Source organism: Sebastes umbrosus, chromosome 11, assembly GCF_015220745.1.
Source record: "Sebastes umbrosus isolate fSebUmb1 chromosome 11, fSebUmb1.pri, whole genome shotgun sequence".
Classification (NCBI taxonomy): Eukaryota; Metazoa; Chordata; class Actinopteri; order Perciformes; family Sebastidae; genus Sebastes; species Sebastes umbrosus.
Window position 1 is genome coordinate 3,763,513 of NC_051279.1, and position 27,345 is coordinate 3,790,857.

The 27,345-nt window shown below is 40.6% G+C and overlaps 2 protein-coding genes across 15 annotated transcripts in view; both read right to left on the reverse strand.

The window, feature by feature from the left end:
* Window positions 1-1,565, reverse strand: part of LOC119497753 — a 37,311-nt gene extending 35,746 nt beyond the window's left edge. For 3 of the 11 annotated variants that reach the window (XM_037786129.1, XM_037786131.1, XM_037786126.1), the window contains exon 1: window positions 1,153-1,559. The gene's annotated coding sequence lies outside the window, so the exon portion shown is untranslated. Of the gene's footprint in view, window positions 1-1,152 lie in introns of all 11 variants that reach the window. The other 8 variants (XM_037786128.1, XM_037786120.1, XM_037786125.1 and 5 more) reach the window with 6 other exon arrangements.
* A 4,189-nt stretch (window positions 1,566-5,754) lies between these two features.
* On the reverse strand, window positions 5,755-26,963 carry brd2b (bromodomain containing 2b). 4 transcript variants are annotated; one of them, XM_037786150.1, is made up of 12 exons: window positions 26,844-26,963; window positions 21,116-21,404; window positions 20,419-20,556; window positions 16,204-16,348; window positions 15,729-15,889; window positions 13,224-13,721; window positions 12,809-12,937; window positions 11,775-12,020; window positions 11,409-11,665; window positions 10,334-10,650; window positions 8,837-8,971; window positions 5,755-7,523 (listed from the first exon to the last, which is right to left on the reverse strand). In XM_037786150.1, the coding sequence occupies exons 1-12, from the start codon at window positions 26,873-26,875 to the stop codon at window positions 7,393-7,395; spliced, it is 2,478 nt and encodes an 825-aa protein (XP_037642078.1). In that variant the 5' UTR covers window positions 26,876-26,963; the 3' UTR covers window positions 5,755-7,392. The 4 variants fall into 4 exon arrangements, with proteins under 4 accessions (XP_037642078.1, XP_037642081.1, XP_037642080.1 ...); XM_037786153.1 differs by lacking the exon at window positions 13,224-13,721; XM_037786152.1 differs by lacking the exons at window positions 21,116-21,404; window positions 26,844-26,963 and having other exon boundaries at window positions 20,407-20,535.
* Between the last annotated feature and the right edge of the window lie 382 nt (window positions 26,964-27,345).

Sequence of the window (27,345 nt, forward strand, 5' to 3'; positions counted from 1 at the left end):
ATGATTAATTATTAAAATAACAAATTGATCTTCTCTCTGCTTTTAGATTAATAGATTAATTGTGTCCGCTCTTCAGCCCAGGAGGAAAAATCTATGAAAGAATTGTTCGATATTAGAAGTAATTATATAATTTTGCAATGAAAAGTACATTTCTTACACATGTACCATAGCAGCTATAACGGGTCCCAGATATGATCTTATTTACTTAATGTACCCTGTTTAGGCTTGTTTAGTGTACTAACAGCCCCTTCATTAGTTGATTTATATTATGTATAAATAATCGGATTCTGCGAAGTAAATAATGCTGTCAAGTTTATTGTAGTGGTATAAATATATAATATAATATAATATAAATATAAAATATAGAAATATTGTCTTTCAAAATATAGCTAGGCTAGTGGAGTAGAAGTATAAGCAACACAGTGTCACGGCAGTTCATGAAATAGTTATGAAATTTAATCTATTTGATTCGTGTTCATAGACACAAAGGTTCTTTTTTTTCGTGACGCTCAGCACGACGTATTCTTTCGTGTTTTTTCCTACAAATGTCCAGCAACACGTTTCCACTCCAGTCTTTTCAAAATAAAACTACTTAGTTAGGTTTAGGAAAAGATTGTGTATGATCAGCCGTTTTAACATTTAATAGCTAGACAGGATATACATTAGAGATATCTGCAACGTCATTTTGCCTATTTAAAACTCTAATTTCAGATATCACTAATTCTGTTTTGACTAGTATGATTCAAACTACTACAAAAAAGCTATTAAGACGGTAACTTTATGCACCTCTTTTAATATATTTATCTAAATGTTTATTTCCCCTGGCTTTGTACTTGTATGATGTTTATCTCCTGGCTGTTATTTTGTCTTGTTGTTCTTCCTACAGATTTACGCCCTTCTTTGTAATGAAACCTGTATGACCGGTTTGTGAAAAAAGAAAAAAGAGGGAGAAAAAAATAATTCTCTCTCTTTCTGTAGAAACTCGTGTTAGTTATTGTATAATTAGTATATTTAATATATCATATATAATAATTAGTAGACATGTTAAGTTGTTAGTATCATTAACGTAGTTATCCGTTCACACATTATCAGGAAGTTAAAGCTATGGAAGTGAAAGTGAGAAATAAACCAGTTAAATACCGTTTTACAAACCTTTTTAAAACAGCTTGTAGCTTCAGCTGTCACAGCAGAAGTCCATCCATCTTTACTGACTGTGGTAAATCTTTAATGGTTGAGTTGACAGGACTTGAGTCGAAATGTCTCCATGAAGTGTCTCCATGAAGTGTCTCCATGAAGTGTCTCCATGAAGTGTCTCCTCTCGAGTAGTGTCTCCCTCCTGTTGTAGTGATGTGTGGTTCCAGAACGAGCCGGTTCAAAGAGCCGGTTCATTTTGCCGGCTCTTTTAAGTAAGTTAAGTTTAAGTTTTTTTTTTTTGTTTTTTTTTCAATTAATTCAAGGCAGAAAGATAGGACGATCTTCTCCGCACCACGGCCACTTCATGCACTGACTATGACTGCATGCAGATGACAAAGACATCAAGAACTCCCAGCAAGCATGCTGGTTCTGTGGGAACCAACCAAGCCCCAAACAGAGCGCCGGTCGACGATCCGGACTTTCGTAGTGGCCAAATGGCGGTGCTGCAACTTCCGTGTCCATCACGTAATGCCGTTGGGCCCAAAAAATACTTTTTACCATAGATTTGCATTGGGAAAGAGATGTCTGTAACTCAGAGGATACATTTTTTTGAGGTGAATCAACTTCCCAGTTACTACTACAGTACACTCCGTTCATGTGAGTGAGACCCAGACCGTGAAGTTGGGACCCCGTGACTGAGTCATGTGACTGAGCGGATGTCTACTGCGCATGTCCCAGTTGCCCATGGTCCGCAAAGATACGGGTACTTTTCCAGACGGAAGTCGAGCCATTTAGGCTTCCTGCGCCAATGAGACACTCTCATAGGAATGCAATGCTGTATCCAGTTCTCTTTATACATCCATGGAACCAACGCACGGGCGTCGATCACAGGGACGTCCCACACCAACATACATGGACGCACTGAGGAGAGATGCAGGACAGTGCTGGCGAGCTAGCCAGATGTCTGGAGGACCGAGATAGCTGGAAAGCCCCACTGAGGACGACCCAATGATATCGATTCTGATAGTTGTATTATCACTCTTTTACATCCACTACTATTGATTTCTGTTATTAGTCCTACTTGTATTAGTTATTACAGCTGCTGTGCTCTCTCTCTCTGTCGCTCTCTCTCTTCCCCCCCATTGATCCCCCTACACAGAAGCACCAAAACCGCAAAGTTATATCTAGTGAAGCCCGTCTGTTAAACAGTGTTGGCCGCGGTTGTAGTACCGAAGGAGACCGTAGCTTTGGTCTCCAGTGCCGGAGTCTCTGCTGCTCCTCTGTCTGCCTGTTTGCCTTCACTCAGCTTGCTCCATCTCATGTGCATGCGCGCACACTCCACACTGCAGAAGAGTTAGTTTAGCTCTGAGAATATCTAGTGAATGTACAGTGGACGTTTGTGCAGAAATAACTGCTGCAGCTCCTCCAGACCAACAGAGGTTTCCCGTGTCTTGTGAAGTGACGGGGCTCCGCAGCGAGAAACGTTATCGTCTCCGACCAAAACTCCGGTGTCTCCCCTGTTCCCTCCGGCCGCGGTCGGGAGGCTGAGGCAGGAAAAGCCAACACTAGGATCAGCATTGATTCATGGAGAGACCTTCGTCTGATCAGCTAACATTACTGCCAAGCAGCTGAAATATAGAGTGATATTGTGGTTTTTAGCTGACGTGTGTCGCCTCACTGTTTTGAGCGATGCTCGTTCATGTCTATGTAGAGCGAGCAGAAACGCCAGCAACAGGACGCTGACTTTGGTTGACTTAATGGCCACAGGTGTCGCTGTTAACAAGCAATTCTGAATCTTACAAACAGTCCCTTTAAGTGATATATGTGAACAAATACTAATCATAGGTCAAAACAGCTAAAGCTAAATTTGGCTGAATTATAAAAGACAGAAGTGTTAAAACGAAGAGCCGTTTGGGGAGCCGAAAGAGCCGGCTCTTCTTGGTTAGCTGAGCCAAATGATCCGACTCACTAAAAAGAGACGGAATTCCCATCACTATCCTTCACTAAAACTTCCATAGAAAAGAAGGAGAATACTCTTTTCATTTTCCACAAGAAGAGGGGCCGATAGTTTAACCTGTTGACCGCTGGGATGTTCACTTTGTTGTAATGTCCTGTGTGGTCAGGAGGATGAGTCAGTCTGCACACCCAGTCCTCTTTTCCTTTTGTGTAAATTTACACTGCTGTGTCAGAAGAAAGTTAAACACTGCACATGCAATCTTTTACACGTATTAAGCAAACTGATTGGTATGGAAGTTTTTATTGGACTTTATTAGTTGTAACCCACAGAAGACATTCCACAAATGTGTACCATGATCTGCAAATATTTCACTATCCACAAACATGTATTTTTGTATATTTGTGTTGTATAAAGTCACATCCACAAAAATACAGGGCGATTTGCAAATACTGCATAACTTACTCTGTAAATATGTATTTTAAGGTTTACATGTAAAGTGATATCTACACATTTGTGCAACTTCTCCCGCAGCATTTAAACAGCCTCTACATGCAGACTCAGACAGGGCAAAAAACACATCTAAAGCATCAAGGAGGTTTATAGTGAAAGTTTATAGTGAAAGATATGCAGCCTTAGCCTTCTGAGGTAGAGCAGGTTGTCCACCAATCAGAAGGTCGGTGGTTCGATCCCCGGCTGCTCCGGGTCACATGTCGATGTGTCCTTGAGCAAGACACTTAACCCCAAATTGCTCCCTAAGGCATAGCCATCGGTGTGTGAATGAGTATTTAGATTAGATCCTGATGGGCAAAGTTGGCACCTTAGCAGCCTCTGCCATCAGTGTATGAATGTGTGTGTGAATGGGTGAATGCTGACATGCAGTGTAAAGCGCTTTGAGTGGTCGGAAGACTAGAAAAGCGCTGTATCTCCAAATACTGCACTTTATGAGTGGAAAAACTAATCGTTCAATTAGGAGCTGATAATCAGGGAATTGAGACAAATGTTATACTGTATAGTTCTGGTTGAGCTTATGCTTCAATTTATGTTGATGGCCTTAGTCTATAATTACATATTTATATGAAAATAACAAAGCTGCATTTTTTGCACTAATGACTGGAAGACCTATTCTTTCAGTTAAGATCTGACAATGAAGGAGTGTTTATGTTCCTTATGGAAGCCATACTTTTGTTAAGGCAAACATTTGTTAACTTATTTTTGCCAAATAAATGAAAAGCATGTTGAAATCAGAACATGACCTCCTCGCTGTAACATAAATGTACCGAACTGTGAATTTTGTGAACCGTTCCACCTCTAATGCCCAACCTTAACTATTCAAAGTCAATACCTAACCTTAACTATTCAAGGTCAATGCCTAACCTTAACTATTCAAGGTCAATGCCTAACCTTAACTATTCAAAGTCAATGCCTAACCATAACTATTCAAGGTCAATGCCTAACCTTAACTATTCAAGGTCAATGCCTAACCTTAACTATTCAAGGTCAATGCCTAACCTTAACTATTCAAAGTCAATGCCTAACCATAACTATTCAAGGTCAATGCCTAACCTTAACTATTCAAGGTCAATGCCTAACCTTAACTATTCAAGGTCAATGCCTAACCTTAACTATTCAAGGTCAATGCCTAACCTTAACTATTCAACCATTAACTATTCTTAACTATTGGTTCCCTTCTAGCCACTACCTGACAACAATGAAAGGACCGTGTAACTCAGATATTAACAAGAGTAACTGCTGTCATCTAGTGGAGGAAAATCATAATCACAATATGTGCACCAGTCTGGTACAAGTTGGACACATCTTTTTCACTTAGAGGTCCCATATCGTGCTCATTTTCAGGTTTGTAGTTGTATTTCAGGTTTCTACTAGAACATTTTTTACATGCTATAATGTTCAAAATACGCTTTACTTCCCTCATACTGTCGGCCTGAATATGCCTGTATTTACCCTCTGTCTGAAACGCTCCGTTTTAGCGCATTTCAACGGAACTGCAATGGTATTGCATTGCTAGGCAACAGTTTGGGTCCATGTTTACTTCCTGTCAGCTGAAGTCATTCACATAAACTGCAAGCGGAAATAAAGTGGGACACATTTAGGATTTTTACGTCTAAAACTGTGAAATGGTCTATACAGTATATTGTAGATTTGTGACATCACAAAACGGCTTGTTTACAGGCCTAGTTTATACGGGATGTATGTCTTTCTCCATGGATTGAGTGTTTCAATATTTCCACAGTATTTATAAAGCACTTAAACCTGCTTTATAATTTAAAAAAAACATGAAAATCCCACTTTTTACAATATGGGACCTTTAAAATACCAAGTTTACAGCAATTATCGAACGTTTTTAAAGCTATGGAATATTAATTGTACGTCATATCATACTTCAGTATATTATAGCAGTCAAAGTGTTAAAAAGAACAAATTGATTTGTGCTCCTGTCTTCCATTAATGCTCAGTGTCAGCTTTAAGGCAACAGTTGTTTCCATCTTGATTAATCTGCTCATTTTTTTTTTCTTAAATTAATCACTTCTTTTCAGGAAAAAAAGTAATGTCTTAATATCTTGTTTTGTCTGACCAACAGTTAAAACAAATAAAAAAAAAAAAATTAAAATTAGAGATCCCAGACAGCCAGACAAAACTCAAACTCTTTCTACAGAAGAGAATATTTTAATAAACACACACTTGTCAAATGAAGGTATGCTTCTGAGAGGCAACGACCTGCTTGACCAGAGGCAGCGATGCTCATGTGAACTCTCTTCAGGAAACAACTAAGACAGTTAACTTGAATGAGAAATAACAGCATGTAAAAAAGGAAACAAGATAACTGAAAAGAAAGGAAAGACTGAACAGCAGAAATACAATAGTTTGTGCGACAGCAAATACAGTTTAAGTATATACAAGCATATATTCTTTCACTGAACATTCAACAACAGCTTCAACTATGCATGGGGCTATGAGGACTTTGTTGTCTCTTTATGGGAAACCTGTGGTGTTATTCAGTCAACACCGTTTGTTCCAGTAAGTGCCGAGCAGCCGAAAGATTTCTTTAAGAAACCTTCACCGGGGTTTCTAAGTGCTACAGATGTCTTCAAGAAACAGCAATGCAATACTTCACATGTTCAGGAGATTAATGTGGAAATTAGAAACCTGCGCTATAATCTGATAACATTCAGCAGCATGTGTTCAGCTCTTGTGTAATAGATGCACACTTCAGTTACAGTTTGATGTAATGAAGAGAAATGTTGAGAACAATATCGAAGCTGAACAGTAAAGAGCTGATTTCTAAATACTGAAGACAGTACTTGCAATGAAGTGTCATATTTATAAGACTGGTGGACTTCTAGGAGAATAGTGCAGCCATCAAAATCAATACAAACTGAATGAGTTACTCAATTGCAAACTTTACAGTTACAGTATGTTAAACCATTTCTATACTGTACTATAAACCCACTTTGTTTTCAGAAAACAACTGTAAAATCAGAATGCAGCCTAAAGCTCAATGTCAAACTGAGATTTCACTGCAAGAACAATGTGTGTAAACATAAAAGAGGAATGATCCAGAACTCAAACCGTAACTGGCTTCAAATTTTGACCTGAAAATGGCAGATTCCAGAGGTCTGCTCTTCTTAACTGCTCAATAGCTCCTGTGAACATGAGAAGGAATCTTACCGCTCCATAACAATATATTATTTTTTCCAAATAATCTAAATATTAACAATCTGGATGATTAAGGCTGATTCTAGAGGTTGATCTAAAATATTAAGCGCGGCAGAAGGCCAGATGTTAGAAAAGCAAGGCTTGAGACCAAAAAGGTTGCCGGTTCAAATTCCAGTAACGTCTGAGGAAATGTAGGTGAAGAAAACAAATAAATAATCACTCTTCCATTCTGTCACCACAGAGGACACAGCCTGAGGCCAGCCAAATCAGATTTGGAGTAAGGCCCGTCTTTCCACATCCTTCTTCTAGTACTCCGCTTCCCTCTTTGGGGGATCACCATAAAATTCTTCTTTATAAAAGAAACATAAATTTGTACAAGTATTTACAAAAAGGGGAGGAGGGGGAAACCAAGGCATTTAGTGTTTATGTTCTACGATTATCCACCGAGACGTTGTTTCTCATCCCTCGATCCCACATTCAAAACATTTTAAGAGTCCACTCGGAGTGTTTTTCGCCATGGTATCTAATATCTCTCAGCCCACTACTGTTTCAGGGTGCGTTGTGTCCTGGGCCAGCCCAAGTCCCTGAGTTATTAGTGTTTTCTCTCTTAGCCAGTGCTACGGATCTCAACCAGAGTCTGAATCACTGGTGTCTGAAGACGAGGAAGAAGACGAGGAAGAAGACGAGTCGGAGGAGGAACTGCTGCCGCTGAGGCGAGAGGGCTGGGTGTGAGTCTCGACAGTGCTGGGCTTCTCCACTGAGGACAGAACAATGAGAAAGAGTACATAAACACGGATACACCAGGTAGACATGGAAAGGAAGAGAACTATTAACCCTCTCAACCCCCACGGCAGGTTTGAAAGGCATGCTTTCTTTAAAAAAATGTTTTATTTATTCTACATGCCTCATTTAAAATGCTGCCAAACCAACCAGATCTTGTAAAGTGCAACTGGGAAGCTATGAATGACTCGGCTGAGATCAACAGTCACATGACAAAAAAAAATATTTAAAAAAAAAAATCAGTGAATCTTCGACTGACTGCAGGCTGTTTACACAGAGCAGAGAGGAGAGGACAAGAGCGGTTGTAAACATGTAAATAGTTCACTATGTATAGCATGTAGAGCCCCTATTTCTTTCAATATTGGTAACACATTGGTAATAGTCTGTTTATTGTCAAAACCGTATATATTGTTCCTATATTTCCTTCTATTTAAATTGTTCATATTTTGTTTTGCACTGTGTAGTATCTTGCTTTTTGTTTTTTGCTCTGTCCCCTTTGCTGCTGTACACTGCACATTTCCCCACTGTGGGACTAATAAAGGAATATCTTATCTTATCTTAACACTTGTGGGCATCAGGGTTATTATAGTAAAATAAAAGTGAAACAAAAACGAAAATCAGCGGTGGAAAATATTTGTAGTAAATTGAAACAAAATAAAAACTACATCCTTTGTTGCCTGATTAAAAAAATACTAAAAATAAAATAAAAACGAAAATAAACTAATTTCAGTTTTAGTTTTTTAGCTATAATACTGTACATCACTAGTGGAAAAAAGAGAGACAGCATGAACTTCTGTCAACATTGTACCACAGATACTGAACAGACCTGACACTCCAGGAGATGGCGCTATGCTGCAATTGCTTCACTGAAGTAGGTAGCGTGAAGGATAAACATTGTGTATATGTCTCGGTGGACTGCAGAAACTGAATTGCCCTTTGGGGATAAATAAAGCTATCTGTATCTGTATAACAGGAGCAAAAAACGCCCTTCAGAGGGTTTTAATGAACCCTGTAAAATTTTTACGAAAGACAAACAATAATCAAGAAATAAATTACATCTAAACAGCAACATCGAAGGCGCATGTGGTGTGCATGAGAAGACATGCACATACAGAATAAGGCCCCGATCACACGGAGACATGTCGCTAGAAACCTGCCGCCTGCAAAACCATTGTTTTCCTATGGTATGCGCTCCTCTCTGGTGCCGAGAGAGAGAGAGAGAGTGTTTTTGAAGCGGCTGAGCCTATAGTGACACGTCTGTCTGATCGGGGCCTAAGGATGTGAGCTCACCTTTAGGTTTCGTAGGTTTCTTGACAGAATTTAGTTGCCCACTGACATCTTGCAGCCTCCTCTCCAGCTCCATCCTCTTCTCCAGAGTCAGCTCCTCTTTAGACTTGCCAACACCGCCTTTCTTTCCTGCTGCGCCTGAAAAGATGGTCCATACGGTAATGGTTAATTGTGTATTGGTGTAGATAACATGCAGTAAATGTTGAGAGTGTTTTTGGTAGCGGAGTGGTCTTGGAACATCAGGGCTTCCATCCATCCATCCATTATCAGTAACCGCTTATCCTATTTGGAGTCACGGGGGGACTGTAGCGGATTATTTAAGAATCTAGTCTACTCTTTTGTTTTAAAGATCATTTTTGGGCTGTTTTGCCTTTATTCAATAGTGCAGATGAAGACAAAAAAGGGGGAGTGAGAGAGGGGATGGCAAGCAGCAAAAGGGCCAAGGGTCGGAATCGAACCTGTGCCGCTGCTGTAAGGACTCAGCTTTAGTACATGGGCGCTCGCTTCACCCGGTGAGCTATCAGGGCGCCCAAAATCTACTGTACGCTTGTTGGTTTCTCCAATGTTGCCTACCCCAGCTTTAATAATAATAATATATATATATATATATATATATATATATATATATATATTTATAAATAAAAATAAAGAAACTATCTCAATTGATTGATCGTATGATTGTCTATAGTTCATCACAATTAATCGCAAATGAATCGTATATTTTATTTCTGTTCAAAATGTACCTTAACGGGAGCTCTATCAAATATTTAATACTCTGATCAACATGGGAGTGGACAAATATGCTGCTTTATGCAAATGTATGTATATATTTATTATTGGAAATCAATTAACAACACAAAGCAATTACAAATATTGTCCAGAAACCCTCACAGGTACTGCATTTAGCATAAAGATATGCTCAAATCATAACATGGCAAACTGCAGCCCAACAGGCAACAACAGCTGTCAGTGTGTCAGTGTGCTGACTTGACTATGACTTGCCCTCAAACTGCATGTGATTATCATAAAGTGGGCATGTCTGTAAAGGGGAGACTCGTGGGTACCCATAGAACCCATTTACATTCACATATAAAGAGGTCAGAGGTCAAGGGACCCCTTTGAAAATGGCCATGCCACTTTTTCCTTGACAAAATTTAGTTCAAGTTTGGAGCGTTATTTAACCTCCTTTTTTGACAAGCGAGCATGACATGGTTGGTACCAATGGATTTCTTAGATTTTCTTGCTTCTTGTGATGTTAGTATCTTCTCTCTAGCTTTAAAACTGAACCTGCTACAACCTAAAAATGGCAAGTTGCGTTAAAGAAATTAGTGGCGTTAAAATGAATTTGCGTTAACGTGTTATTATCATGTTAACATTGACAGCCCTAAATAAAATATAAATAAAAAAACGAGTTGCCCAAAGGTTGGCAGGTCTGGGCTCTGTGTTAACCAACATGCAGCTGAAACTAAATATTCTGGTATCTGATTGACGGACGTTTACCTTGTTCACCGTAAGGCTTGCGGGGCTTCTTCCTCAGACAGGTCATGACGTAGCGCTCCAGTTCTTTCAGTGTCGACGGTTTGAGCGTTTCAAAGTCGATCTCTATCTCCTCGGGGTTGGTGTCCCTCAGTGAAGGCTCCCTGGACTGAATGATGTGGACCACACGACCCAGCTTCTCCCCCGGCAGCTTGTTGATGTCAAGGCTCAGCTGGCGCTTCTCATCGTATGACATGGGCACGATCTCCTCCTCTTCCTCAGAGTCGTAGTGCGGCAGCATGGAAGTGGGCGGTGGGGGGTAGAATGGCTTTTTTGTGGCCCTGCAAAGGACGAGAGGAAGCAATACAGTTGGGACAAAAGCCCATTATTATCATTTATTCACTATCCCTAACCACTTATCCTGTTCAGGGTCGCTGGGGGGGGGGGCTGGAGTCGATCCCAGCTGACATTGGGTGAAGGCAGAGTACACCCTGGACAGGTCGCTAGACTATCACAGGGCTGACACAGAGACAGACAACCATTCACGCTCACATTCACACCTACGGGACATTTAGAGTCAACAATGAACCTGCATGTCTTTGGACTGTGGGAGGAAGCTGGAGAACCCGGAGAAAACCCACGCTGACATGGGGAGAACATGCAAACTCCACACAGAAGGGCCCCAAGCCGGGTTTGAGGCGACAGTGTTAACCTCTGCACCCCCGTGCAGCCCTCCATTATTATCAGCTGCTTGATATTCTTATTAAAGATTAGGGCTGTCCTTGACCAAAGAAATTCTTAGTTGACGAACATTCATACGATTTTGTCGACTAATCGATCAGTTGATCTAATCGGAAGATCTCTAAAACACCACTTCAAATCTTGTGTTGACCAGAAATGTGCTCATAAGTCTCTTGGAAATAAGTCATTCAATATGAAAAAAGCATAAAAAAAACGACTAATCGACTAAAGATCTTAGCCGACTAAGAACAAAACGACCGATTAGTCGACTAAGCTGAAGCTTTCAAAACTGTCGATGTGAAGATGAGATACAGTTTGATGGTAATTTGGCGCGGTGAGTAATTATTTTACTACTAACTTGCTGTTCTTGTTACTCTTCTTCCCCTGGCTCTTCTTGGGCTGGGAGCCACCTGCTCTGGCAGACTTGGTTTTCAGGATCTTGCCGGGCATTTTCCATTCCTCAGAGCCAGCTCTGCTTCTCACAGCTCGACTTCGCTTCTCCAGCTTCTTCTGCTTCTTCTTTTTCTCCTTTTTGTCCTTCTTCTCTTTCTTCTTCTTGGCCTTGACGATGGGGCCTTGGGAGAGGGCAGCCAGCTGCTCATGCATGGCTCTGAGCTGAAAAATATATAAAAAACATTATCATTGTGAAAGACGTTTTTGTTTCCACATGAAACACGTCGTAATAAAGGAGACCTGGATGAATAAATAGTACTGGAGGACTTACTTGTGTGCACACCTGGTCCTGTAACTCAGCCAAACGATGTGCTCGCTCTTCCTCGCTGTCTGAGTTGGGGCTGCTCTCACTCTCTTCACTCTCACTGCTCGGCTCACTGTCAGAGGTGGAGGAAGAGGAGGACGACGAGGACGAGGAAGAGGACGACGAGGACGTTGGATGGCCACTCATTGACATGGCTGTGTGATCCATATGTGGTTCGTCTGGCATCTTGGCAAAACGGAACTCAAATACATCCTGGGGCACAAAAATAAAAAAGTCCAAATTAAGGGCCGTACACATGCCGCGTCTAAAACGCATGGAAAACGCCAGCTGTGCCGCCCTTTTTTTTCTCTTTCCAATGTGCTTGGGAGGTTGCACTCCTCTCGCGCCTGCCGTTACTAAGCAACCAAAACCTGCGTGATGCGATGACGATGATGAAGTTGCGGTAATTTAGCAGGAAGCCTCACTGACTAAACTAAACACAATCAAAACAAAAATAAATGCACTTCCAGCACCGTAAATCCCTCAGTTTTGATTTCTCTGTGTCAGTTTGGCGGACCTTTCAACGGATGTTTTGCCGTCCTTGGACAGAAAGGGTGAAGCAAGTAGAATAGGACGGATCATAAGGCTCTGGTAGATTAACTTATCCTCCATATATTACCGTAGACTGATATTTATAGAAGGAAGAAAAGATATCTGCGGCTGTGATTGGTTGTTCCTCACATGACATGCGGTGTGCGCTGCAGCGTTCCAAAAGTTGAACTGTTTTTATCTCGGAGCGCAGCCGTCACGGCCCGGGAAATAGGCTCTTGGGAACGCTTGCGTGCTACGACAGTGTCGCTCTTGTGTTTGAGCGCACCAGCCACACGTCTACATTGACAACAATGAAATTTGAGCGTGCTAAAGACGTGCCGTGTGTTCAGCCCCCTAAAGGGTAAGAAAGGGGGTAAAAAAAACTAAGAATTAACTGTCACAGCAGAAAAGAATTTCCTCACAGTCTGCACTTTCATTTCTGGCTGATAGAATTGGAAAGCTAGGCTCACCTGCAGTTTCCGTGCCATGCCCACGACATCATGGTCAGGTGGGTTGTACTTGTAGCAGTTGGAGAACATGAGTCTGACATCGCTAGCAAACTGTTGAGCGTCCCTGTATTCACGACAGTCCATCTTCCTCTGATGAAGGGATAGGAGAGGACCATTTTAGAGCTTCAACCAGAAGTTCTTCACAATTTTATGAATATTTTTTATATTTCTTTAAAATTGACAATTTGCAGTTTACAATACATTGCAGATTTTCAGCCCCAATGCTTGCTTCTGTGTTCGTCATCACATTCAAAAATGGCCATTCTAACATTAAGAGATCTGAAACAACATAACTTTACTTTGTAATCAGTAACAGAAGGAGCTATACTATCTATTACTCGTTCCACAAGTATTCCAAAAGCATATGAGAAGTCACCTTGATGGTGCTGAGGTCCATGGGACACTTAATGATGTCATGATAGTCATGAAGTCCCAGTGCAGCTGCGTCCACAGGTGTGTAGAAAGGCCAAGCGTACGCAGCATGTTTCTTTGACAACATGTCCTTCAGCAGCCCACTGCAGTACCTCAGCTGAGGGCTTAGCTTGCCCTTCCTTGAGGGCTGAGCCTGGACAGAATCAGGCAAGTCCTTCTTGGGGGGTTTAATGGGGCGTCCGCTGCCCACTCTGCGTCCGCTGCCTGCCATCATTGGCTGGAGCAGGACGGGACCTCCAGGGCTCCTGACCAGGCCCATCCCAGGTGGGGTCTCCAAGCTCATGCCCCCAATGGAGGAGATGGTGTGCAAGGAGGTGTCGTGGACCTGGCCCCCGTGGCCTCCTTTCCCCAAGCCCACCATGTGCGTTGCTCCCGACATGCCCACAGTCAAGCCCATGGTGGAGGGGGTGGTGGTGTCTGCCTTACGTTTCACACCTTTTTTCTAGAAATAAAGAGGTTGGAAGTCACTATGATCCCAATATTCTAATCATGATATTGCTCGTCATTTTTCTTCTTACAACAAAAATGCTTAATATATGAAATATATGAAATACATATTTAGATTTTAAATATTGTGTTGCTTTCATAAGGCACTCAAATCTGTATCGCTTCTGCCTATTAAAATACCAACATGTTTCAGCGACCCCACCCCAGACATTTGTAGACATGAAACAATATTAATTGAATATTAGGGCTGTCGCGGTGAAGGAATTTCCCCTATACTAATAATGATTTGCTCAACAGCGCGATATGCTGTATTATTGCAATTCTTTTTTTTTGCAAATTACTTCATTTATTTAAATTTTAGTGCTGTAAAAATAAGCTTCATTGTTAAGCTTGTATTACGTATATTGTTGCCTTTAAATAACAAAAATGACAGTTTTGAAACAAATTTTGAAACAAATGAAACACTTGGTATTGTTAAATGCAGAGCACAGAAGGGCAATGAGGTGCAACATTTTTTTCAGCTGAGATGCTTTAGTTGTGTCTGGTTGCAATTAGGGCTGCACAATTAATCAAATATTAATCGTGATCACAACTTTGGCTTCCTACAATTAAATGAACACGATCGACTGCTATATTGACTTTAAAAATGCTCCGCTTATAGAAAACTCTGCTGCATAAATCAAGCGCTTCCTAAACTAACAGCTAGAGGTGCTCCATCAATCAGCAGCCGATAGAAGCTTGCCGGTTTTCAGCAGTCTCATATTCATATATCCAAGTTTTTGCCGGTCACAAACACGTGTGCAGCTGCCACATGATGGTTTTACGTCAGCACACAGCGGCACGGTCAGTAACGTCACACACACATAACATGTCGGTGTGGAAGTTCTTCAGCGTGAGTGAAGAAGACATAAAGCTGCAATTTGTCACAACTGCAAGTCCAAAGTCCTGCTCGGAGTAATCACAGTGACCGGCTCGTCTGCCGACAGCACGGAGCACATTATGGTGTGTTCAAGCTCTACTCAGTTAAAATTAGTATTGGGCAATGATAAATTATAACCCTATCATGATGCGTTCAAATGTAATCTTGTAAAATGTAGTTTTTGGCAAAAAACTTGAATAAATCCAGTTGTTTGAAGGAGATGTTTTCACAGCAATATAAAATAGATAGAGAGGGAATTATGACCTGTTTAACTTCCCAACACTAGCTCTAAGCAGCTTATAATATATCATTAAAACTACTAATGCCAAGTCTTTTTTAATCAAAGCAGATATTTAAATAAAAATACAATCATTTATTTCCTAATAATTTGAATTGTGTGTTTTTAATGCAAATAACTGCTACAGATGACAATATCAATGTAAAAGAAGAAAATTTAGAGTGACACAACATGGAAGTGAAAGCAGCGCTCTGTTTATTTAATTGTCAAATTGCAATAAAAATATTTTGTCTATAAAATCTATGAATAATCGTGATCTCAATATTGATCAAAATAATTGTGATTATCATTTTGGCCATAATCGTGCAGCCCTAGTTGCTATGATACGGAATATCCGCAGAAGTAAAAATGTCACACGGCACAAGGTATTCATTTCTCCTCCATTATTGTTATTGTTGTTGTTGTTGTTGTTCAGCGCTTGTAGCCTACATGTAGGATGTGACGGTTGGTCTTTGTGGTATTTGTCCCGCCTCTCCTCCATTGTGATTGGATGGCGAGGTAAAAAAGTGACAGTGCTCAACTGTCGGCGACCAGAAAAAAACACCAAACGTGCAGCGCTCAGTGCAGAATAGATGCTCAGCGCTTAAAAAATGTGAACATAGCGGTTGTGGCGGTTGCTTGCCATCCCCTGTGGTTAGCTTGCGGTTATTGCGACAGCCCTATTGAATATGCTAAACCCTAATTTTCTGGTCTTGTTTGTCATTCATTTTTATGTGTACAGACAGCCAGTTCAGACATTCCTACACAAATGATGCTAATTATCATTATCAGTACTGTGTTTATACCTTGGTTGTGGGCTGTGTAGGGGGCAGGCCCATGATGTTGGCCGGAGGCAGGCTTTTGGTCAGCACAGTCTGGGGAGAGTTGGCCAGCATGGACTCCCCAGTGTCCGAGGAAGAGGGGGAGTAGGCTGACTGGGACACCGCTGGCACCTGCTGAGCCCTCGCTGGTGAGAGATCAAAATTCAACTTTAGTGAGTCAGCTACAGAATGACAGGTGACAAAAGCTATGTCTAAAATAGTTTGGAGGAAGCCTCTCATCACTGGAGACATGCTTGGCTTTTTATGTGCCTACCATGAATGCTACTTTCACATGATACATTTCTGCAAAAAACAGAACATTTTGTATAACTGCTGAGCGGTAGATGAGACTGAACGCCATAACAAAAAGTTTCTTGTGATTCTAGTAGTGAACTAAAACAACAACAGCTATAGAAACAACTTCAACTTCAAATTCTGCAACACTTTGTCACTAACTCACAGTTAGACTTGCGACCTCTTCCCCTGCTGTTCTTGCTTCGAGCAGCTGGAGGAGGCAGCTCAACTTCGTCCTCGGGCATCTGGGCCACCTTTTGGAGAAAGATCTTCTCTAAGGGCTGAGCCATCAGCACAATGTCGTCTGTCGGCTAGCCAAGAAAAGAATTTATAAACACATTAGCACACTGCCAAACAGTAAAAATAACAGTAAAGAAAATAATATATGTTCTTTGGACAGTATTAATTTCAATATACTTTTTTATAGAGATGTTCCAATGCCATTTTTTCCTTCCCGATAGCGATTCCCGATCAGATACCAGCGTGATAAAAAAAATACATAGTTATTATTATTATCATTTAACAGCTGTTTACTACTGATCATGTATGGATGTGATATGATCAATATCTTTGTTATATGGCCTGGCTCAGGTTAAAGACTGAATGCAATAGAACTTTCTTTTATTATTCAGTTTTACTTGTTGAATTTTCCACTGTGAAATATTGCCAAATGGCTGACATTTTCCTCGCTCTGGCTAGTGTTACCGTTACGCTCTCCACTAGCACCGCACTGTTGTTGTTTGCTATCGTCACGTGACAAACTACCCGCAATCAGTTCTTCTCCGCTGCTCTAAAAAAGTAGTTGCCAGTGGCAGCCATGATAGGATAGTACAGTGAAGGCTACGGTTTTGGAGCGGTGAAGAAGAACAATTGGTTTAACAAGTTGATTTTTTTCTGGGTTAATAAATTATGGTATCAGATCGGTGCATAGACTGGCGTACCTGTAGGGCTGCGCAATTAATAGAATATTAAATCACAATCACAATTTTAGCTTCCGACAATTAAATGAACATGATCGACTGCGATATTGACGTTTAAAATGCGTGCTCCACTCATAGAAAACTCTGTGGCATATTAAATTAAGCGCTGCCTCAATTAACAGCCAGCCGGCATTCCGAGATGTTCTGGCTTCACTTTTGGGGAGCTGCCACACCACTGCGCGCGCACCTTACAGCGGCAGCCTGTGAATAACTTTACTGAATGTTGCAGCTGCAGTCCAGAGTGGAAGAGTAATATACTGCATATTACTCCTTTTAAACAGAAATGCGTTAAAGTGAAAGCAGTGCTCCATTTATTTAATTTTGAGTAAAATGTTTTGGTACATTGCATTTTGATTCTAGGAGATGCACCGTGAAGAAGGATCAGCCTTATTTTGATGCAAATATTTGTACATTAGCAGGAATGTAACACAACATGGAGGTGAAAGCAGTCTGTTTATTTAAATGTTAATGTTGTAAAAAAAAAGATCTGTTGTCCCTAAAATCAATGAGTAATTGTGATATAATCATGATCTCAATATTGATCAAAATAATCGTGATTATCATTTTGGCCATAATCGTGCAGCCTTACGTACTTGCCAATACCCGATACCGAATTTTGGGCATTATCGGACGCATTTTCGATACTGGTATCGTATCGGAACAACTCTATTTTTTTTATTAGTGTTTAGCTGATTAATTCATGTGCAGAGTGCAGACTGATGAAAGCATCGACATTAAAAACCAAACATTTGCTCGGCAAAACTTCACAAAAGCTTGCAACTTGTTCTGGGGTTTGTCACTGCTTCTGATATTTTACAAATGACATGAATAACAAAAGGAAAAACAGCGATATATGGATGAAACTGATGATGATGACCTCTTTAGTGTCACCCCTAGATGCTAAGACAGAATCAAAGTTTTTGGGACACTACAACTACGACTTAGACACCCTCGGCCAAGACAGCTGGATTTAGACACACGGTCAAAGCCTAATGGAAGAAAAAAAAAAAACACTGTAATCTGCTGCATGATCACTGTAAGCATCTCTGGTGTGCAACTGACATTGGGCCTCATTCATTCATATCTTCCTAAGTTTTTTCTTAAATTTGTTCTTAAGAAAGGTCCTAAGAAAAGTCTGTCAGATTTTTTAGAATTGTTCGTACCCGTCTTCTTATAATGATAAATGATGTTGAAATAGAAAGCGTGTATGAAAATGAGTGTATTGTTCTCTCATAGTTCCATACATTACCTACTGTGCGGCGGTATGGTGAAACACCAACACTAACCACATTTTCATGCTACAGAAGAGAGCGAGAAGAATTGGAAAATCAATCGGAATATTAAGAACCAACCAATTATTAACTTACATGCTTTAAAGGCTTGTGATCTAGTTGATCTTAAAACTGCAAAGATAACGTACAAAGCTCAAAATAATCTGCTTCCTGACTGTATTCAGAGGTCGTTAGATATTAGGGAGAGCCAGTATGAATTTAGGGGGATAAGTACGTTTAAAACAAGGAATTCAAAATGTGTAGTTCGATTTGCAAATTAAAGAAATATTTAAAAAATAAGGTGGTTAACACATATAAAACTGAGGTGAGATTATTATTTTGTATGAAATGTTTGGAACTTTGTTTTTGTAAACCCAGTAGTGAAAGGGTTAACGTCTATTGAGTAGGTATAATAAGCTTAAGCTTCATCTTACACCTTTTCTGACAGTATTTTTTTGTTTTCTCTGTAATTTAATGCCTTATTGTTATTAATTTATTGTAATGGAAAATTGTCAATAAGGACCAAAATGAAATTAATACTACTACTACTACCACCACTACCACTACAAGTGAACGCCAAGCGAGCGGTCATATTTAATAGCATCAGTAGTGGATATAAAATAACACACAAAAGATGCATGGGATGCTATTACTTGTTCAGTGTAGAGGTGTTAGTGTAGTGTTTAATTGAATTGAAGAAATTGCAATAACCAGTTATTTTGCACGAACATGTCAGCACTCAAATGTGCGTAGGTGTTCTCAATTGTGTGTATATTCTGTTCTTACCTAAGAACAAATCCCAAATCAGAAAAATCTTGGTGAAAACTGTAAGTGGGTTTTAAGATAAGGTATTTAAGGTTGTTGAATGAGGCCCATTGTGTTTACATCTCCAGAGAACTTGTCTTGATTTGTAAAAAAATGATTTGGTAATGGATCTCTGCTAAATCTTCAGAGGCGGCACCCTGTTTCTCAACTGTTGGATGCTGTAGTCATTCGTTTCCTTGTCAACTTGGCATTTTCATTTTTCCTCTTGCCTCACAAGCTATGCTGTAGCATACACACAGTGTAAGCAGGTCAGCACATGTTCTGTTATTACATAGGATAGCATCCCAGATAGCATCACAGACAACTTTCTGTTTGCAAAGTGTTGGGTGACCTTTTTCTCATGGGAAATCAAGAAAAGGTGTAAACTTGCCCTCTCACACAACGTTCAGAAAACCCCTGAGAAAACACCTGGGCCTGTCTCATCAAATCTACATTTGGACATCTGCCCCAAGTGCCTTGAGCTTTATATAACCATGCTGTGAGTAAGGTCCACCTGAAATGTAATCATTAAGGCCCAGACACACCAACCAGACATCAAACAACTAGCAGCAATGAAGGCCACTAGTTGGGTTGCCTCTCGTCGCCTTTATCTTGACCAAAAAGCTGGACTCGAACAAACCGTAAAGACTACAGCCGACGGCTAACTACCACGTACGTTCTGCGCCTGCGTGAGATGAAATAACTCTCCACACCAGCAGGCGGCGGTAGTCTGTAGTCGTCATTCAAAAAGGGAAACCGGAAGACCGAGGCAGGCAGATAATACAAGCTGTTGTTATGATACAAACATGAAACTAAACGTTGTTTGCTGACCTTTTTCTCACCACTCTCACTCACCACTTACCTTCGTTCTAGATGTCGCTGTGAAAATATCCGTCTGTTGGAATGATCAGATGAGATGAAGATCAGAAAAATAGAGAAGCTTTGGGTTTTTCCTCTGATTTTTCTCGTTGGCTTGCCTTCCTCACTTACTCACACATTTATCTTCCTGTGCACTGATTTGTTTAAGCTGAACAGCCAATCAGAGTGATTTCTCTCACCGACGGGCTTCGTCGCAGATTCAACATGCTGAATCGGCCGAAAAATCTCCAACATGGGCAGACTAGAGCCGACGGTGCAGGACACACTGAAGAAACTAGGCCGACAGGCGCTCACCGACGGTTCCAACCTGTCCGACAGCCGACCGTCGGCTTGGTGTGTCAGGGCCTCTAGAGTGATAGTGCCATCTTATTAAGGTGGCAGTGAGAGAGAAATTAAAAAGGACAAAAACCCGATGGATAAAGATCTGTTTTTTACCTTTTAACCTACCTTGTTGTAGATGTAGCAGTTGGTGAACATTGTGTTGAAGTCCTGTATGCACTCGCTTGCGCTGCGGTAGAAGTTGTTCTCCAGACGCCTTTTGATGGTCCCCATGTCCATGGGTTGTTTGATAATTTTATGGTAATCCTGAAAAGGCAGAGCGATAGACAGAGAAGTAAAACACATGAAGATTTTATATTAAAAAAAAAAAAAGAAATTGACATTGTGATGTAATTTTCAAAATCGCAAAAAAAAAAATATTTTATAAAAATCTTAACTTTTGTCTTAAAACCATTGTGATGTCATGTGTGTTGGGGTTTAGGGTAAGGGTTCTGGGGGGTTGAACCCTAGGCGATGGCAGGGGGAGGGTGCTCCAAATCAGAATTTTGCCTAGGGCAGAGCCGGCCTACATGAAAGAGCAGTTATTACGTTGACTGTATCCAATGTTGTGTTGGTCATACTATAGAATGATTAATGCTGGCGTGCTGGTGAACAATACAGAAGAGGAACAAGGAACAATTAGATTATTTTCCCATGTTGTTCAGCCCCATGTTGAACATTGCAAATGAACAAAATCTAACAGAGGGAGCATCCAGATTCTTACTTTAACATCTGATCCGGGGCACCACAATGAGTTGCAGAAACAAAATTAAAGTGAAAAAAGAAAGTGAAAGTTTCTCTGTTCTTATTTCTGCATTTAACTCACTGGTAGGTTAAGCCTGTAGGCATCCACAGGCTCGCGGAAAGGCCAGGAAAATTGATGCCTCCAAAGATACTTCATCAGGGTCCTCTGGAGAAACTGCAGCTGGTTAGTTATGCGGCCAGGCCGGCTGGGATCCTTCACTGGGGGCTGTGGTGGGACAGGAGGACCCTGGGGCATCGTGTGTGGCAGAGATGGGCTCTCGAAGTCCTCGTACAGCAGGGAGGGCTTACGAATGCGTTTGCCCGAACTACTGTGTTGGTCCATCCCGCCACTGGACAACCCGACCAGAGAGCTGGAGGGGAGGAGACAGAGAGAGGATGAGGGAAAGTTAAACATGGAATGATAAAAGAAGAACTGCAGGAAGTGAAATGCTACCTCACAATAGAAGTGGTGAGAATGAAAGTACAAACTACATATCACTTCTTTACACTACATCATAAAAGATTAATAAAAAAGGAGAACAGTGACCACAGTTTTGTGAGGGAAGACAAAGACACACCAGGTCCACAGAGAGAGACGGCTGCTGGTGAAGGAAATGGCACTTTTAAGTGAACTGTGCTGTATGACCTTTGCCACCCTTATTGATGAAGCCATCGATTCACCGAACTGCTACCCACTGCCATGAACGCATGTACTCATGGAAAATGTACTAATGTCAAAAAGTGCAACCTATACTGTACATGCTTCATTCACGTGACCCATCACCAGTGAAACTATGGCTCTGTCCTCCCAGTCAGCGAACCGTCATCTAGGAAACCTACGGTTCTATCAATAGGCTGCTACTTTTAGCACAGTCATGGGAACTGCCACAGCATGGCTCCTCACCAGCTAAAAACAACAACAAACATTCACTTATAATAAGGCTGGGTGATAAGCCCCCAATATATATATGATATATTATCACATTTGTCTCCACATAAATAAAGGAAGCAGGTTTTTTTTTTTTCTTTGACTCATAAATATATCCTGAATCATGGGAAAATAATCAGATTTAGCACCACCTCCGTGCCTGAAAATGAATATCTCGATATTTTTTAGATCCTTGCAGTTAAGAGACTACTTTAAAAAGAGATAAGGTCGGAGCCAGATTCAACTTCCCATCATCCCCTTTTCACCTCCCTCAAAGCAGAGCACATGAACCAGATTTAGAAGAAGTTAAATCACACCCCAGAGTTCAGGACACACACTTGCCCCACTGACACACAAACTGTGGCAAAGCTTGTGAGCTGATTTCCTGCATCAGTCTGAATCCCAGCAACACAAACGGTGGCTGAACTGCATTATCATTTAGAAAACATGAGCCATTGTGTAGTGAATCCATTTCAATATGAACTTCCAGTCAAACCTATTTGAGCACAACTTATTTAAGCTTTTTAGCATATTTATCAATTCATTTAATTACAAATGAACTGAAATAATAGTGATGTTTTGTGATATTTTACTGGAAATGCCCTAGATCTTCATTGATTTTTATTTTGGGTATAAAAAACAAGAGACATAAAAACATCCTTGGATGCTTCGTCAACCCAGAGGTTAGTACATGAAAGCGTAATGCAAAACTTATTTCCAATGTGGACCTCGGCATTAGGACAAAACATCATTATACATATACACTAATCATATGCATTGTATTCAAATCAATTCAAATCGGTCAAATCAATCTAGTTACAATTAGGGGTGGGCGATACATCGAGTATAGTCGATGTATCGCGGCTTGTCCATCGTGCGGTGTATAGAATGACTATATCGCGAACATCGACTACAAATTGTCATGTAATGTTCTTAAGCCTACCCGCCGGCATGAGACTCGCTTTGGCATTTCCTTGTCTTCCGCCGGCAGTCCGGCTCCCTCTCACAGACACAGATACATACGTCACAGACTCCGCCACCATCCAGACCTCTCTCCTGGGCGAGTGTGTGTGACGTATTCGGCCGGCGTGTTTTTGTTTATGGAGGGAAGCAGCGGAGAGAGAAAGCCCGGAACCCGGAGAAAGCGAAAGAACTGAAGCGGCAAAGTGAGTACGGTAGCGAGAACACGACCAAAGCAACCAGAACCAGCCCAGAAGCAAATGACTCTGGTTTCCTCGCTTTCCAAAGCCATATGACAAAAATAGTGCGAAATGGAATGAAATCACGACCGCTGTAAACACCTACATCACAACGCCGATAAGCGTAGTTGAAAAGCCCGGATTCAAAAGACTCATTAAGTGACTTGATCCAAAATATGAACTGCCTGGTCGCAATTTTTTGCGGAGAAAGCTCTACCGGAGTTCTACATTTCAGTGAGAGAAAAGTTGGTTAACAGAGGTGACCCACTTCTCCACATCTACCGATCTGAACGTCCAGCTAACAGAACCAAAGCTGTGAGCCTGAATAAGTAGACAAGACTGCAGTTTTGGCCACAGGCTGCACCTCGTGATTGGTGAGTCTTTCTACACTGCTGGGAAAATACGATTTTTTATTATCAGCAATGTTATAACAGCTTACTGGTAAACATAACAAGAAGTTACTTTACACTTATTACACGCCACTAAAAATGGTGTGTGTGTGTTATGTATTTATCAAAATATATAAAGCATTTATTTCCAGTTTTTTTTTTACTGTTTTGTTAAATTTAACTTGTGATTTCCCCCTTTTTGCATGCAAGATTAAAATAGTTCCAACAGAAACCACTAATGAAAATAAACAAGGTATTAATGCAGACAGACATACAGTGTGCTGCAGGGACTACAAAAATCATCATATTGGTGTGATTGTGTGCATCAAAGGGTTAAATCAAGCATTTATGAAGTGCTTGAGGATATTTGAAAATATTGCAATAGATACTGTATATCGTGTATCGCGATATTGCCTAAAAATATCGCAATGTTATTTTTGGGCCTTATCGCCCAGCCCTAGTTACAATACACTACAATTGCAGTGTTTTACGCTACATTGCAGTGTTTTATCATCTGTAATTGTGCACCTGTGGTTAAAATGTTCTGGTGCACCTGCGCCCAACAAAGTAAAGGATCTGTTAAATAAAAATGCCCAAATGTACTGTAAATGTCATATGAGCATTACCGCGTTAATTGAATTCTACCGAGTTTCTTTATTAACATTATATGATTTATTATTTTATTATTAAAAGGGACTGTTTGTAACTTTTTACACGTATAAATCACCCGGGTCGGTGTCCCATGCACGCTCGCGTCTCAGACTCCAACACAAACTACACGGAAGCACCAAAACCTCAAAGTTGTATCTAGTGAAGCCCGTCTGTTAAACAGTGTTGGCCGAGGTCGGAGGACGCGGGGGAGACCGTAGCTTTGGTCTCCATGGCCGGAGTCTCTGCTGTACTCTGCTCCTCTGCCTGCCTTCACTCAGCTCGCTCCACCTCACGTGCATGCGCGCACACCTACACACTGCAGAATAGTTAGTAGCTCTGAGAATATCTAGTGAATGTACAGTGGACATTTGTGCAGAAATAAATGCTGCAGCTGTCATAAGCCTCCCCTTGTAGCCAGCTTACGAGAGAGAGCAGCTAAATGCTAACAGAGAGACTTCACGTAACATCTACACATTTAACTGCGATTTAGTAAACGAGGCATGCTTAGATAGACTGCTGTAAAAAGATAAAGCTCCTTCCTTCCTGCAGCTGTCAGACTCCACAACCAGCTCTGCTCCAAGGAGACCACAACCAGCACTGCTCCCAGTAAACCACAACCAGCTCTGCTCCCAGTAGACCACAACCAGCTCTGCTCCAAGGAGACCACAACCAGCACTGCTTCCAGTAGACCACAACCAGCTCTGCTCCAAGTAGACCACTTACACACCAAAAAACTGACCATAACCTGATATTTTCAGGTGGAATTTCATTCATTCATTCTCACTGTGCAATATCATTTTCCACTTGTGCAATTTTGTTAATAGTCTGTTTATTGTCAATACTGTATATACTGCTCCTATTTTTATGCTTCCTTCTTTTTAAATGGTTCATATTTTGTTACACTTTGTTTAGCTCCTGTGTTAGCTGATGCATCTTGTTTTTTGCTTTTTTATCCATCCATAACTAACTGTACAAATGAACCTAAGCGGTGTGTTAATGTTACTTGATTTCAGAAACTCAGCAAGGATCCATTCCCAGGTCACAATATCATTATCATTATTACTACTCAGGTGTAATTCATACTGTGCAATATTTTCAGGTGGAATTTCATTTCATTCTCACTGTGCAATATCATTTTCCACTTGTGCAATTTCGTTAATAGTCTGTTTATTGTTAATACTGTATATACTGCTCCTATTATTATACTATATACCACTTTATAGACTGCACATATGTACATACTACATTTATTTATTGACGGACTGCACACACTATGTTCACCCATTCACTCTGTATCTTTATTATTGTTTCTATAATTTTGTATACCTATACCTCTCCTATGTTTCACTCTGTTTGCTGATGTTGCTGCTTTGACACCTGAATTCCCCTCTGGGGATTAATAAAGGTTTATCTTATAAGTCTTATCTTATCTTATTTAAATGGTTCACATTTTGTTTCACTTTATTTAGCTTTTTTTTTTTTTTTTACTGTGTTAGCTGATGCATCTTGTTTTTTGCACTATCACTTTTGCTGCTGCACACTGCAAATATCCCCAATGCGGGACTAATAAAGGAATATATATTATAATTACTAATATAATATATATTTTTTTTAATATTTATCACAGGTCCTTCCTTCCTGCAGCTGTCAGACTCCACAACTAGCACCTCATCAGTACAACACTCACACACCAAAAAACTGACAATGAATGAAATTCCACCTGATATTTTCAGGTGGAATTCCATTCATTCATTCATTCATTCATTCATTCTCACTGTGCAATTTCATTTTCCACTTGTGCAATTTTGTTAATAGTCTGTTTATTGTCAATACTGTATATACTGCTCCTATTTTTATACTTCCTTCTATTTAAATAGTTCATATGTTGTTACACTTTGTTTATCTCCTGTGTTAGCTGATGCATCTTGTGTTTTGCACTATCCCCTTTGCTGCTGTACACTGCACATTCCCCCACTTATCTTGCAAACCATTTTGACTTACAATGTCATTTAAAGAAGTTAAGTTTATTATACGACTGATTTGATAGTTTGGGTCGAAACAGCTCATTATAATCCACTTTGTTTTTGCATGTTACTATATATGCTCCCAGTACACCACTTACACACCAACACACTGACCATAACCTGATATTTCCAGGTGTAATTTCATTTCATTCTCACTGTGCAATATCATTTTCCACTCGTGCAATTTTGTTAATAGTCTGTTTATTGTCAATACTGTATAAACTGCTCCTATTTTTATGCTTCCTTCTTTTTAAATGGTTCATATTTGGTTACACTTTGTTTATCTCCTGTGTTAGCTGATGCATCTTGTGTTTTTGCACTATCCCCTTTGCTGCTGTACACTGCAAATGTCCCCACTGCAGGACTAATAAAGGAATATCTTATCTTTATCTTATCTCTTATCTTAAATCAGTTTGTGTCTTCAGACAAACGTTTGTTAGCTGACAAGCTAGCGGTTGCTACCAAAGAGGCTAATGGTCACTAACGGTCACTAACGGTCACTAACGGTCACTAACACTGACATTTAAACAGTTATTTCATCTTAACGGGCACCGAGAAACCGATCAGATGTCCTCGGTTCATGCAGGTTATCGATTACAGCATGACTGCAGGCTCTTACCTGTCGTGATGCGGGTTGCCGGCCGCTTCCATCGGGCTGAAGGCGGAGTATTATCACAGTCCTCCGTTAGCTCCACCGAGACACTACTCAACAACTCCGCAACGAAATGGCGCCTAATCGCTTCCGCTTGACCCTATATAAACCAACCACGTGACAGTGACGCGTACTTCCTGTGACGTTCGGGGTGATTCTGCGCTCCTATTGGCTGTGAGAGACGTCTGTCAAAACGGAGCTCACGAACAGCACCGCCCACTGTAGTGATGGGAATTCCGTCTCTTTTTAGTGAGCCGGATCATTTGGCTCAGCTCACCAAGAAGAGCCGGCTTTTTCGGCTCCCAAACGGTTCTTCGTTTTAACACTTCTGCCTTTTATAATTCAGACAAATTTAGCTTTAGCTGTTTTGACCTATGATTAGTATGTGTGCACATATATCACTTAAAGGTCCCATATTATAAAAAAAGTGAGATTTTCATGTTTTTTTATTATAAAGCAGACTTAAGTC

Excerpts from the sequence above, each read along its gene's own strand:
- brd2b (XM_037786150.1), bottom strand. The coding sequence starts at position 26,875 with ATGGAAGCGGCCGGCAACCCGCATCACGACAG. Across the intron at positions 20,557-21,115 it reads CCTACAGGCTTAACCTACCA|GATTACCATAAAATTATCAA; the intron begins GTGAGTTAAATG and ends CTGCCTTTTCAG. Across the intron at positions 16,349-20,418 it reads ACTGCTACATCTACAACAAG|CCGACAGACGACATTGTGCT; the intron begins GTAGGTTAAAAG and ends TTTCTTGGCTAG.